Below are 13065 nucleotides of genomic sequence, written 5' to 3' on the forward strand. Positions count from 1 at the left end.
CGGGGGCCTCCGCATGACGTCACCCCAGGGGGGGTTGTCCCGGGGCGCCGGGGCCGCGGCTCCTTCCGGCGGCAGGATGTGGCGGGGCCGGCCCGGATGCTGCAGCCCGCACCGGGGGGGCCGGGGGGGAAACTCCCTCCCGGGGCCTCGGGGGGGCCTTGCCCGCGCTGCACACGCGGGTGGCCGCTGTGCGTCCCGCCCCGGGGGTCCTGCGGGGAGCAGCAACAGGGGGGCACACGGAGGAGGGGGGAAATCACCCCCCAAAGTGTTTTTTGGGGGGTGCTGGTGTGTCTGCAAAACATTATTTTTTTTGAGGTTTTTCCCAAAAAAGGGGAGGGGGGAACCCCGATTTCTCTGACCTCCCAAACGATGGAAATAGGCTGAGCTGCGTCTTGGGGGTATATAAGGGGGGCGCTTCGATGTCATCCCACGGCGGTGGTGACCCCGGTGGGGACGGGGACCTGCGGTAACTCGGTGTTCCCAGCCCGATCACCGGACACCACGATCACCTCCAGTCCCGGTCGCAAAGTGCTCCCCGATGGGGCCACTCCCGGGGACACCCCGGTCCCTGCCACACACAAGCAGGAGGCCGGCAGCGCGTCTGGGCATCCCCCCCCCCGCAGGTGTGGGGGGCTCCGGGAAGTGATGGGGGAGCACGGCGGGGGGTGCGGGGTCCCTTCTCCCTCTCTCCGGAACAGGCGGGCGATGCCCAAGCGCTGGCTGCCGGCACAGGCCCCGCCAGCCCTGGGGGGTCGCGGGTGTCCCCGCACCGTGGGGCGATGCCTCAGCCCCCGGCAGAGAGGCCCCTGTGGAAGGATGGGCCGGGGCCAGGCAGAACCTGTCCTGCCAGCTCCGAGCGGGGCTGCGCGGGGGAAATAGGGGGGGAGATCCTGGCCGCCTCGGGGACACGCCATGCGCAGGCCCCCCTTGCTCGTGTCTCCACTGCGGTGGCCTTGGCCCCACGCAGGCAGTGCGGGGGGTGGGGGGGGACGACTTTGGGGGAACCCCACAGAGCCCCGGGTGTCCTGTATGGCTCCTGCCAGCCCTGGAGCCCCCCACCAGCCATGTGACCCCTGTCACCAACAAATTACTGAGCCCTGTAGCAGCCCCATGGCTCCTGCCAGCCCCCAAAGCCTCTTGCCCTCCCCTCCCCGGCAGCCCCTGTCCCCCTAATCACCCCATAGGGCAGGGACAGGCTCTATGGCACAGTGTGGGACAGAGGTGTGGGGCAGTGAAGGGGTGCAGTGCCCCAGGGTCGCAGGGAGAGCGGGAGCTGCAGAGTCCTGCTGGCAACAAGGATGGGATGCAGATGTGATCAGATAGGGTAGAACAGGATGGGACAGGGATGGGATGGGAATAGGTTAGGATAGGGTAGGCTGTAACGGGACTATGGCAGGATAGGATGGAATAGGGCACAATTGGATGAGGACAGGATGGGATGGAACAGGATCAGATGAGGTTGGACAGGGTGGAACTGGATGGCATGAAGACAGGATGGGAGGAGATGGGGACCAGATAGGTTGGGATAGGATGGCACAGGATAGGATAGGATGGGGAAGGATGAGATGTGGCAGGTTGAAAAGAAGGTGAGCTAGGATGGGATTGGAACAAGACAGGTCAGAATAGATGGAGAGGAGAGGGAGAGGGGATGAGAGGAGAGGGCCAAGACAGGTCAGGTTGGGATGGGATGAAGCCAGGATGTAATGGTGACAAGAGATCAGGATAGAATGGGATGGGATAGGGTAGAATAGGATAGGGTGGGGGGGGGGTGGGTTGGGTGGGATGGGTTAAGGTAGGATGGGATGAGGACAGGATGCAATGGGGACAAGAGGTCAGGATGGGATAGGGTAGGATAGGATCCGATGAGAACAGGGCCATATGGGATGAGATGCAATGGGTCTGGATGGACAGGGTGGGATGGAGATAGGTCAGGATGGGATGGGATCAGGTTAGAATGAGATGGGATAGGACAGGGATAGAGCAAGGTAAGATGGGATGAGATAGGATGTAATGGGGACAAGAGATCAAGATAGGATGGGATGAGATATGGTAAAAGTGGATGGGGATGGGGCCAGATGGGATAAGATGAAGTGGGGATGCATCAGGATGAGACAGGGACAGGTTGGATGGGATGGGGATGGGTTGGATTGGATGGGATAGGATGGGATGGGAACAGGTCAGGATAGGATGGGTCAGGTAGGGACAGGTTGGAATTGGAAGTGATAGGATTGGATGGTGATAGGTCAGGATGGGATGGGTCAGGATGGGGCAGGTTGGAATGGGATGTGATAGGATGGGATGGGGACAGGTCAGGATAGGATGGAGATAGAACAGGATGGGACAGGGACAGGTTGGAATGGGATAGGATGGGATGGGTCAGGGAGAGGCTGGAATGGAATGGGATAGGAGGGGATGAGGACCGGTCACAATGGGATCGAATGGAATGGGATAGGAGGGGATGGGGACAGATTGGAATGGGATGGGGTAGGATGGGATGGGAAAGGATGGGGACAGATCGGAATGGGATGGGGTAGGATGGGATGGGGACAGGTCGGAGTGGGACGGAGCTGCGCAGGACGGGACGGGGTGTACGGGCTGGGGACGCGCCGGGCGGACCGGGCGGGACGGGCCGGGGCAGGACCCCCGTTGCCGATCCCCGCCGTGAGGTGGTGCCGGGGTCGCTCTCGCGCCCCGCGCTCCCCGCGCCGTCCTTTGTTTACATGGGCCGGTGGCTGGCGGAGGCGGAGGCGGCGCCGCCGGGGGCGGGCGGGCGGGGGGAGGCGGCGGCGGCGGGCGGGAGCCGCCGCGCTCGCACCAGCTGTTTCCCGCCTTGAGCCGCAGGCAGAGGCCGCCGGAGCCGGAGCCGGAGCCGGGCCCGGCCGCCCCCCAGCCGCTCCGGCATGGAGTACTTCATGGTGCCGGCCCAGAAGGTGCCGTCGCTGCAGCACTTCAGGAAATCCGAGAAGGAGGTCATCGGCGGGCTCTGCAGGTGGGGGACGGGGGGTGCGGGGGGCTCGGCGCGGGGCTCGGTGTCCCCGGACCGCATGTGGGGGGCGGGTTTGGGGGTGATCGGGGGGCGGGGGGGGGGCAGCACGGCGCGGCCGCCGCAGTCCCACCGCCTGCACGTGGTCCCGCCGCGCACATGGGGCCGGGCGGCCACGCGTGGCGGGATGGGGGGGGAGAGAGGCGCGGCCCGTTCGGCCCCGCTGCGCCGTGGGGTTCGGGGCTCTGGAGGTGGGGGGTGGGTTAAAGGGGTGCGGGGGGGTCCTGCGCGGTGTGCGGGGGGGTGTGTTTACTGCCGGGCCTGGCCGTGACTCTGCAGCCCTCCCGGAGGAGGCGGGTCGCGGCCGGGGCTGCCGGGACATGTAGTGCGGGGAGGCGGCGGCACAAAGCCCGCGGACGATCTGGGGGAGCCCCGGCGAATCGGGTCTGCCCCCGAACCCTTGCACCCCGGCCGGGCATGTACCTGGAGCCGCGGGGCCGCCCCGGGCCGGCGGGGCCTGGCGGGGAGGCGGCGGCGGGCGGGCCCCGCCACGCGTGGGGGGCGGTGCAGGCCCCGCTGGGCCATGCGGGACCGTCCGCGGCGGGCCGGGACCGGGGCAGCGGCTCAGGGTATCCCCGCCCCGGGCCTGCCTCGCCGTGGGGCCCGGCCGCGTGTGGGGCGGCCCGCGAACGTGGAGCCGCTGTGGGGCAGCTCTCAGCAGCCAGGCCCCGCTACACGTGTGGGGCAGCCGCGGCCCCTTGGGGCCCGGCTCCGCCAGCCTGAGCCCACATGCTCCCTCCCACGGGGGCGGGCCTACCCCAGCTCCCCGCTGCCCCACGGACTCACCTGGAGCCAGGGGCTGCATCCCGGTGGTGCTCAGGGGGTGCCTGCACTCGAGGGCGCCCGGGGTGTGCAGCTGTGGTGTGGTTCCTCCAGCGTCCCCCATGTTGGTCACTACGGGTGGCTGTGGCCCAGCGCGGGCCGGTGGCCTCCGTGGGAGGGCAAGTGCATGGGGCAGGGAAATGTGGGCATTGTGCCCAAGGCTGGGGGGCTGCATGGCCCCACACCTGCCCCTGGTGTGGGTCAGAGCTCTGGGGGAGCCTCACTGCCTTTGCACCACCCTGAGTTCTGGGCTGCCCTGCCTGTGCGCTCCTGGCAATGGGGGATACCCTGCCCGCAAGCTCAGGGTGCTGGGAGAAACCGTGCCTGTGAGCTCGCAGCCTCGGGCAGCCTGCCTGTGAGCTTAGTGAGTTTGGGGATGCCAATCCTGTGAGTTTAGGGACATCCTGCCTATAAGCTTGTGGATACTTTGCTTTCAAGCGTGGGATACTCTGCTTGCAAGCTTGGGGGAACCCTGCCTGTGACCTCAGGGAGCTTGTGACACCCTGCCTGCAAGCTTGGGTATATGCTGCCTGCACAGCCATGTCTCCCCTGCACACCAGTGCAAGCTGCAGGGCTGGTTGTGGGCAGAATGGGGCCAGTTTTGGCCGCAGCGTCTTTGCTGGGCAGAAGCAGCATGGCATCAATGAGCTCCAGCAGCTCCCGTAGGTTTGTTACTGTGGAGGTCCGGGTGTGACATTCCTGCTGTGCATCAATGAGCTCCAGCAGCTCCGTGGGTTTGTTACCGTGGAGGTCTGGGTGAGTGTGACATTCCTGCTGTGCTGTGCCAGGGGCTGCTGGAGTACAAGGGTGGGAAGGACCAAATTCTGCTCTCCTGACCCAAACTGGCAGCACCAGATCTAGGCTGGGGACACCCTGGGGTTTCTTCCCTGTGCCAGGGCTCCAGTGGGTGCCATCTGCTCACCCTGCCTTTGCCCTGCCCTATCCCTGGCAGTGCTGGGTGCCAAGCCAGCTTCCGAATCCATGGGGCTTTTCCCCCTTTCCATACTTCACTGTCACTTCTCGGGTCTCTTCTCAGGAAGAGCAGCTGGGGCAGGTTGCGGGAGGTCTGCCGGCAAGGAAGCAGGCTCTTCCTCCTTCCCCGGTATTTAAGAAACCGCTTCCGTGCTGCCCAGTCCTGGGCCTCTCCATCCCATTCCCCTCGCACGGCTGTAGCTGGCACTTCAACATCCCAGAGCTGCACTCTGGCCACCTCTCTGCCCCCACCAGCCGCTGCAGCAGGGAGATGGGGAGCAGACCCTGCCTGTATGAAAGGATTCTGTCCCTGAGACCTGCTGGGTTTTGGGGACAAGTTTGGAGCTGGTTTTCAGCAGGAGCAGGGAGGGGTGCTGGCCACCGCTGGAGGGGAGCCTTGTGCCACCATCCCACTGCAGGCAGCTCTTGGTCTCTGTGGTCGGATGGCTTCTCCCTGTGAGTAGCGCAGAACCCCAGGCACCCATTCGAGCTCTGCAATGCCTAGGACACCCACTGGGAACTGCATGGGAGAGAACTAGTGCAACAAGCACTCAGTACCCAGTGCCAGCCTGCACTGGGATGCTGCCTCAGTGACTGGGGACAGACATGTTCCTGGCCCCATGGACTGAGATTGGATCTTTCCCCATCCTTCTGGGTTGCGCTGTTCTCTTTTCCTCATCCCCTTAAGCTAAACTGGTATCCTTTCCCATCCCTCTGGGATGAGCATCTTTCCCTGTGCAATATATCTTGGAGGAGTTAGAGTGCATTCTCTGGTCACAACAGGTGATGGGTGGCCTGGGACCCTCTGGGCACTGCTTGGGCACCCGGCAGTGCGGCAAGCAGGGCTTGGCTTTGCCACTTAGGGCTTCCAGATCTGCATGGTTCTTCCATGGCCTTGCTGGGACCATAGGGAGGGCAGGATGCCAGGCTTTGCTTTCCAGCCTGGTGCTGGTTAGGATGGTCCTGTCTCCCTCTCCTGGAGCTGCTGGGCACCTGGGCAGGAGGCTGGAGCTGTCTTACCTTGCCTTGCACCTCAGCCCGGCTGTTGTGTTTAGTCTTTGATGCCTTGCAGCATCCTTGGTGCCAGTGGCCTGCCTGGTGGGTGCTGTGTGTTTGCATGCACCCTGGGGAGAGCTGCTGCTGGCAGCAGTGGGGACGTGAAACGACTGGTGGTGTGGCCAGGGCTGCTGGTCGCGTTGGTTTGATGTCGTGGCCAGCTATTGCCCTGCACTGCACTTATTAATTGCTGGTGCTGCTCACTATCTGGCAGGCTTACCATCCCTATGATCCAAAACCCTTGCCAACGTTCACTTGCCATGCTCCCTGGCTCTGGGGAAACGTGGTGTGGGTGAAGAAGCCAGAGCCCCGCAGCAGTGGGCTTTGCTTGGGGGGTTGATGACCCTGACCCATGGATGTTGGCCTTGGCCACCCATATGCCTCCCTGCCGCTGTCCCCCCTTGCTGCTGGTGTGTTGCCAGCTCTGGGAGGCATTTCCCAGCCCATCTGCGGGGCGAGGGCGTGGGGGGCGAGGAGGCAGTGGCAGGAAGCAGGCAGGAGCTGTGGCTTGGGGTGGGACGGGGGCTTCTCTGCTGGGAGCTGTCATCTGGAAGCCATCAGCAGGGCGGGAGGGAGGGAGCTGCCTTCCCGGGGCCACACACGCTGGCCGGGCCCGTGGGGACACAGCCGGCTGACCTGCAGCCTCCCTCGCCTGCCCAGGGGTTCCCACCATGACCAGCCTTGCTGCTGGTGCTGGCATGGGGCAGCCCCAGTCTGAGCCCAGCAGAGGTGGGGGGTCTGCAGCAGGGCTATTCAGTCAGTGCGTCCCCCAGAGCTTCAGGTACGGGGCTGGAGAAACTCACCCACCCGCTTTTGTGCTGGCCAGCATTACAGTTATCATCCCCTCCATGTTTGCAGTCCCGTTGGTGGTTGGCATCATCATTGCAAAGTGAAAAGGGAACAAGTGGGGGCAACTGGGTAGCAGGGGTGCAGTCCCCTTCTCCCTAACTCAGTGCCTCTCTTGTAGCTTGGCTAATATCCCGTTGACTCCGGAGACCCAGCGGGACCAGGAGCGGCGGATACGCAGGGAAATCGCCAACAGCAACGAGAGACGGCGGATGCAGAGCATCAATGCTGGCTTCCAGTCTCTGAAAACCCTCATCCCACACACGGATGGGGAGAAGCTCAGCAAGGTGAGCAGCATGCAGGCACTGTTCTGCACGTGAAGGTTTTCAGAGTTCCTTGTTGGGCAGGTTGGGGCTGTAAGAGTAATTGGGGTATTTACTTGTGTTAATTGTCTGATGGAGGTCTCTTGGGTAGAGGTTTCCTCATGGCAACGGGTGTGCATTGCAACCCTGGTATCTCAGAGTGGGCTGGGTGTATGTGACAGCACCCTGGGAGCAGGGTGACAGGTGCCTTGGTAACAAGGTGGCCATGCTGTGGAGGCAAGTGGGGTGAGGAGCTTGCGCTTGACTATTGTATGTGTTCCTGGGACAAGTGAACTGGAGGTTTACCATGATGAAAACCCCAGGGGAGACCCAGGGGTGAAGAAGAACCTTGATGGAGATGCTAGGGCCAGGCAAGGAGCAGTGCTGCTCTGTCCCAGGCAGGGAGGGAGCTTGGCTGGAGCAGGGCTTGGGGAGATGCTGTGGTCTCTCCTGCCTCAGAGTTCCCCTCCCGGCTCTCCCACAGGCAGCCATCCTCCAGCAGACGGCTGAGTACATCTTCTCCCTGGAGCAGGAGAAGACTCGGCTACTGCAGCAGAACACCCAGCTCAAGCGGTTCATCCAGGTAATGCCTGTTTGTGCGCCCCAGGGATGGGGTGGGAAGGGATGGGACAGTCCCAGTTGGCCAGGGAGGGGACATCATCATTGTTCTTTGGTGTCAGGGCAAGACCCTTTGCCCTAATAAGCCAGGGAATGGAGATGTTTTGCATCTTTCTGGCAGGTCATGGGAGTGCTGTTCAACCTGGCCTTTGCTTGGCAGGGAAAGAGGGGCTGGGGTCCCATTTTCCATTTGGGGTATCTTGGTATGGCCTGGTGGCATTTTCAGCTCCTGGGCAGCCCAGTTGAACTATCCTGGGTGTCACCCTTTGAGAAGTGGGTTTGCATGAGGCTGGGGAGGGAGGACCAGGAGGGTAGGTGTTCTCAGGGCACAGGAGCCCTCTGTCCCCAGGTGTAGATCCCACGTCCCTAAGGAGACCCTTTTCTGCAGAGAGCTGTGCTGGGGGTTGGTCAAGAGGGTGGCACCACCCAGACATGGTCTGGATGGTAGGGAGAACATCAGAGCTGATCCCTGTCCTTTGACACCACGTCCCCTACTGCAGGAGTTCAGTGGCTCCTCCCCGAAACGACGACGGGCAGAGGACAAGGACGAGGGGATCGGCTCACCAGACATCTGGGAGGACGAGAAGGCTGAGGATCTGCGGCGGGAGATGATCGAGCTCCGGCAGCAGCTGGACAAGGAGCGCTCGGTCCGCATGATGCTGGAGGAGCAGGTGAGGCCATGCGGGGCCAGATCCAGCTGGACCCATCCTTTAGCATCCTTTAGCCCTGCCAGAGCCCCTTGGAAATGCTGCTGCGGCTGGAGTGTACCAGGTCATCTGCTCTAGCCACCTCTGTGTTGTGCTTGGCTGTGGGCTCCCCGGCTCTCCTATGGCCACTGCATGGAGGGGGACAGCCCGCTGCTGGGGATCAGGGGGTACTGTGCCAGCAGCAGGCTGGGCTCCCCATCAATGTCAGGGCTCTCTTGGATGGCAGGTTCGCTCCCTGGAGGCCCACATGTACCCTGAGAAGCTGAAGGTGATCGCTCAGCAAGTGCAGCTCCAGCAGCAGCAGGAGCAGGTGAGGTTGCTGCACCAGGAGAAGCTAGAGCGTGAGCAGCAGATCCGAACCCAGGTGAGTGTAGATGCTGTCTTAGCCCACCCTGGCTGTAGCCCACCCATGGGGACACCATGATAGCCTTCCACCACCTGAATGGTGCAGCTGGCTGCATGGAAAATGAAATACAGGCTGTCGGGCAGTTTGGTGATGTGCTTGGCACCTTCTGTGGGCAAGGCTGGGATGAACAATGAGGTCCCAGCAAAGCTTTCTCCCTTGGAGAATTGGGAAGAGGTCACTGCACAGCCCACTCCAGCATCCAGGGGAGCTATGCTTATGGGTACCCCATGTTTCTGGTGGTGGTGGGGGAGCTGCACTTACTGGGTACCCCATGTTGGTGTGGGGGATCATGGCTTGGACCATGGTGCTGCAGCTTAGAGCAGCTCTATTCCCCAGCATGGATGGCTTTGTTTGCAAAGGTTGCTTTCTGATAGGCAGGGATTCATTCAGCTTGGTGTTAGCAAGCCCACAGCTTTCCAAAGCTGTGCTGGGAGGTGCTGGATGTGGCCACCCCTTGTTTGCCCCTCCAGCAGCATATCCCTCCCTGCTAGGCTCTCCCCACCAGGCACGAGTGGAGAGCAGCTTCCACTTCAGTGAGGTGTGGTCCTGCTCCAGCTCCCAGCAGGCACATTTCCTCACCCTCAGGTGATAAAGTGACATGCATCCCATCTGGGGGTGATGCTGGCAGTGGTTGATGCAGGTCATGGTCCCTCTGCTGGGGCAGGTGGTTTTCAGTGGTGTGGAGGCCAGCCCCATCTCTGGGGGATCATCTCTTGCTGGGTGACTCCTGCTGAGTTCTGGGGACCCCAAACTGCTCCCTGCCACCCAGCAGGTTAGGAAGGGGGAGCAGTCAAGCTGACAGGCAGTGGTGCTGGGCAGATGTGGCAGGACAGCAGGGATGGAGCCTTCTGCTTTTTGCCTTGGCACAGTTGGATTTGCTGACGGTGGGGGGAGCCTTTGGCCAGCCTGGTGCAGTGAGAAGGTGAGCGCAGTGCTGGCACCCATCCTTGCTCACTGCTGGCCCCGTCCTTGCTTGCTACCACCCTGGAGCTCAGCCGGGGGGATGCAGGTCTGAGGAGCTTCAAAGGGAGGGGGAAAAAACGGCTTCCTCCTTCCCTTGGCTTCTGTGGAGCTGCGTCCCTGCAGGATCCCTGCCGGCTGCCTCCCAGGGAAGTTCAGCCTATTTTTAGGTGAACTCTCCTTAGCCTCTTACTAGGGCGGATCTTCCCATCTGCTCTTCTAATGAGGAGCTCGGAGGGTGCGGCGGGTTCCCAGCTGTGCAGGTCAGGACGATGGGAGGGCTGGCACTTGCCTCTCCTTGGCTTAAAAGTCCAAATCTTTCCCCCTTTGGGATACAGGGAGTTTTTACATTCTGCTCTGCCAAAGCTAAGGTGATGCAACTTTGAGCTGGCATCCTCTCGCATTTGTCTGGGATGGGTGAACTGGAGCAACTGAGTTGGTACTTCAGTTTTTGTGGGCTCTTAAAGGAGTTTGGTCTCCACAAACAAGTGTGATGCTTTCCCCATTGCCACCATGCCCTGGTCTGTGCTGACTTAGGGGGTTTTTTGCTTCTCTCCCCAGCTCCTGCCATCACATGCTCCCCCAGCGCCCACTCACCACCCCACTGTGATCGTTCCAGCGCCGCCTCCCTCCCATCACGTCACCGTGGTCACCATGGGCCCGTCCTCAGTCATCAACACAGTTTCCACGTCTCGGCAAAACCTTGACACCATCGTTCAGGTAAGGGGGGCACCGGGGAGGATGGTGGCAGGGGTGCTTTGGGGGTGTCCCTCACCCTGCTGGGTGCATCAGAAGAGGGTACATGATGTCCTCATGGGCGGCGGTTGCCCTCGGCAGGCGATCCAGCACATCGAGGGGACGCAGGAGAAGCAACTGCAGGAAGAGGAGCAGAGACGTGCTGTCATCGTGACGCCGGCACGCACCTGCCACGAGCCCTCTGCCTCCGACACTGCCTCCGACACCGAGGGCAACGACAGTGACTCCATGGACCAGAGCAAAGAAGAGCCCTCGGGGGACGGGGAGCTGCCCTGACACCCCCCGGCTGGCAGCCGGGTTGGGGACCGGGGCGGGGGGGGAATGTCAGAGAATATGCTGAGATTTTTACAAAATACAACGCGATTTGGGTCTCTTTTATGACCTTTTCCCAATACTGTAAAGCTGAGCGCTAGAGGCAGGCAAAGGTCACCCTGCAGCTCCCGGGGGGAGAGGCTCGGGGGGGGGGTGGGCACTCAAGGGTGGCCACAGGGGACACGGGGGACTCAAGGCGCAGTTGGATGGTGGTGAGGGGACATTAGGGATGGGGAGTCACAGCTCCCCACCCCATGTTATCAAACCCCTCCCTGCCGACCAATGGGGAATCCTGCCAAGTCGTCCTGTGTTCCCGATGGTTTTCCCTTGGGATGGGGCCTTTGGTTGGGATCTTAATTTGGTTTTTCCTTCTCTTTTGTGGTTTGTTTTCTTTTTTTCTTTTTTAATTAAATGTTCGTTTTTAAGCAGCAGGGAGATGCCAAGTGACACGGCAGCAAAGGTGGGACAGGGATCCCTGGTTGTGGGGTACAACCAGCCCCACCATGGCTCCCAAACTCTGTGTGGGGCAGGGAAAACCCCTTGGGAGACCAAAATAAATCCTGGGATCATGCCGTCAGAGCACAGGCAGGAGGGACAGCACATGTCACCCCTCAGTGTTTCCAGTGCCCACCTCTTTGGCACAGGGATGGTGGTTTGGGGGCTGATTCCACACCCCCATCCCTGTCTCTATCCCCCCACCTTGCGCCCATCTCTCCTTTAAGCACTTAATCCGGTTTGCGGGGTCTGTCAGCTCCGAAGAGCTTTTCTATTCCGTGTTGTGTCGCTTGGGTCTGTTGTGGTGGGTGAGGGGGTCCCCGTTCTGTGTGTCCCCTCACCACTGCCCCCGCCCGGCTGTAGGGTTTTAGGCCAGTCGTGTGTAGAGCCTGGGTGGTATTTGGTAGGTTCCCCCCCGCCGCAGCTGTTTCTTGGTTCCTTTCCTTTTTTTTGTTTTATTTTGTATTTTTTTTACGATTTTCAGGTCTTTGTGTTGATTGAGAAGCTATTCTATTTTGTTAAGAAAGTGGAAAAAAAAAAGAGGCTCGTGCCTTTGTAAAGAAACAAAATAAAGTTTGTACTTGGTTTTTTAGAAGCTCGGTCCTGACGTTAACATTTGTGGGGGCGATGGGGACGTCGTCAGCTCCAGGCCTTGTGGGACCCTGGTCCCTCCTGGGGGCCCTGGGGCTCGTGGGGAGGACAGGGAGCACTGCCTGCAGTGGGAATAGCAGGCAGGGAGCGGGCAGGAGGATGCTGGCCCCGGCAAGGTTTCCTGCTGAGAGCCTGGGCTATATTTAAAGCTCAGCCCTGCCAGTGCTGCCCACACATGTTGTGAGCACACTGGGGCTCAGCTTGCTGCTGAGATGAGGTCTGGGGTCTGAGGATCTGGGGATCTGGGCTGGTTTTAGCAAGGCCATAAGGCTGGGGTGAGGCTTTGTATCCTCTGCCCTGCGGATGGCACCTGTGGTGTTCCAGGATGGGGGGTATCTCCACAGCTGGGGTGACACTCATCTCCGCATGGCTTTCCATGGGGCTGTTGGCCTGCCTCATGGCTCTGTCTAGGTGGGGGCACCTATCTCAACAAGGCTTTTTTTTTTTTGGGCGTGTGGCACCCACCTCTTGGCATTTCCCATGGCTCTGGGTTTTCTCCCACTCCCCATGCACACCATGGTGCTCAGGGGTGCCCAGCTGAGGACAGGCTCCTGCCTCCTCCCTCACCATTGTCCCCTCCCTGAGACCTCCAGCTTGGGGCCAGGGGCTCTCCCTTGCTCCCACATTTGCAAGGAGAGCTGGGCTCGGGGAGTGAGTGGGCTCATGTTTTCCTCCAATTTTCCCTTTCCCAGGAAAAAGCTGGGTTATGGTCCCCTCCAAAAGTGGCTCCTCCAGTGATGGCCTGCTACAGGCAGGCTCTGGGGACAGTGCTGAGTGGCTGTCCCCTACAAGTGAGGGTGGCGGGAGCTGGTGATGCTGCACCGCTGGCCCACACCATCCCCATGCCATGCTCCCAGAGTGGTGCTGGTGAGGATGGGGACACACCCAGGCATGTCCCTTGCCTGCAGGGTACATGGCATTGCCTGGAATTGATGACCTGTGGTGGCTCAAGAGGCTCCCAAATCAGCCCAGGACAAGGTGCCTGGGGACACCCACCTCTGGGGACAGATGGGAGACTCTGCAGTGCCATAATGCTCTCCCTCTCCATGAAATTCTGATCCTGCCAAAAATGGGCTGCAGGGACTTGAGGCAGCGCAAGGAGATCCACTACCTCATGCC

The 13065-nt window shown here is 61.2% G+C and overlaps 1 protein-coding gene across 2 annotated transcripts; it reads left to right on the forward strand.

Moving 5' to 3' along the window:
- The first annotated feature begins 2802 nt into the window (after positions 1-2802).
- TFAP4 (transcription factor AP-4) lies at positions 2803-10929 on the forward strand. Of its 2 annotated transcripts, XM_034065806.1 has the most exons (7): positions 2808-2989; positions 6861-7026; positions 7526-7624; positions 8160-8330; positions 8593-8730; positions 10294-10452; positions 10570-10929. In XM_034065806.1, exons 1-7 carry the CDS (start codon positions 2901-2903, stop codon positions 10762-10764), a joined length of 1017 nt encoding a protein of 338 aa, XP_033921697.1. In that variant the 5' UTR covers positions 2808-2900; the 3' UTR covers positions 10765-10929. The 2 variants fall into 2 exon arrangements, with proteins under 2 accessions (XP_033921695.1, XP_033921697.1); XM_034065804.1 differs by having other exon boundaries at positions 2803-2989; positions 10294-10929.
- Positions 10930-13065: the final 2136 nt, after the last annotated feature.

This window comes from Melopsittacus undulatus, chromosome 8 (genome assembly GCF_012275295.1).
Source record: "Melopsittacus undulatus isolate bMelUnd1 chromosome 8, bMelUnd1.mat.Z, whole genome shotgun sequence".
Taxonomy (NCBI): domain Eukaryota; kingdom Metazoa; phylum Chordata; class Aves; order Psittaciformes; family Psittaculidae; genus Melopsittacus; species Melopsittacus undulatus.

Coding starts and splice junctions, on each gene's coding strand:
- TFAP4 (XM_034065804.1), top strand. CDS start 2,901: ATGGAGTACTTCATGGTGCCGGCCCAGAAGGTGCCGTCGCTGCAGCAC. Junction 7,027..7,525: donor ATGGGGAGAAGCTCAGCAAG/GTGAGCAGCATG, acceptor GCTCTCCCACAG/GCAGCCATCCTCCAGCAGAC. Junction 7,625..8,159: donor AGCTCAAGCGGTTCATCCAG/GTAATGCCTGTT, acceptor CCCCTACTGCAG/GAGTTCAGTGGCTCCTCCCC.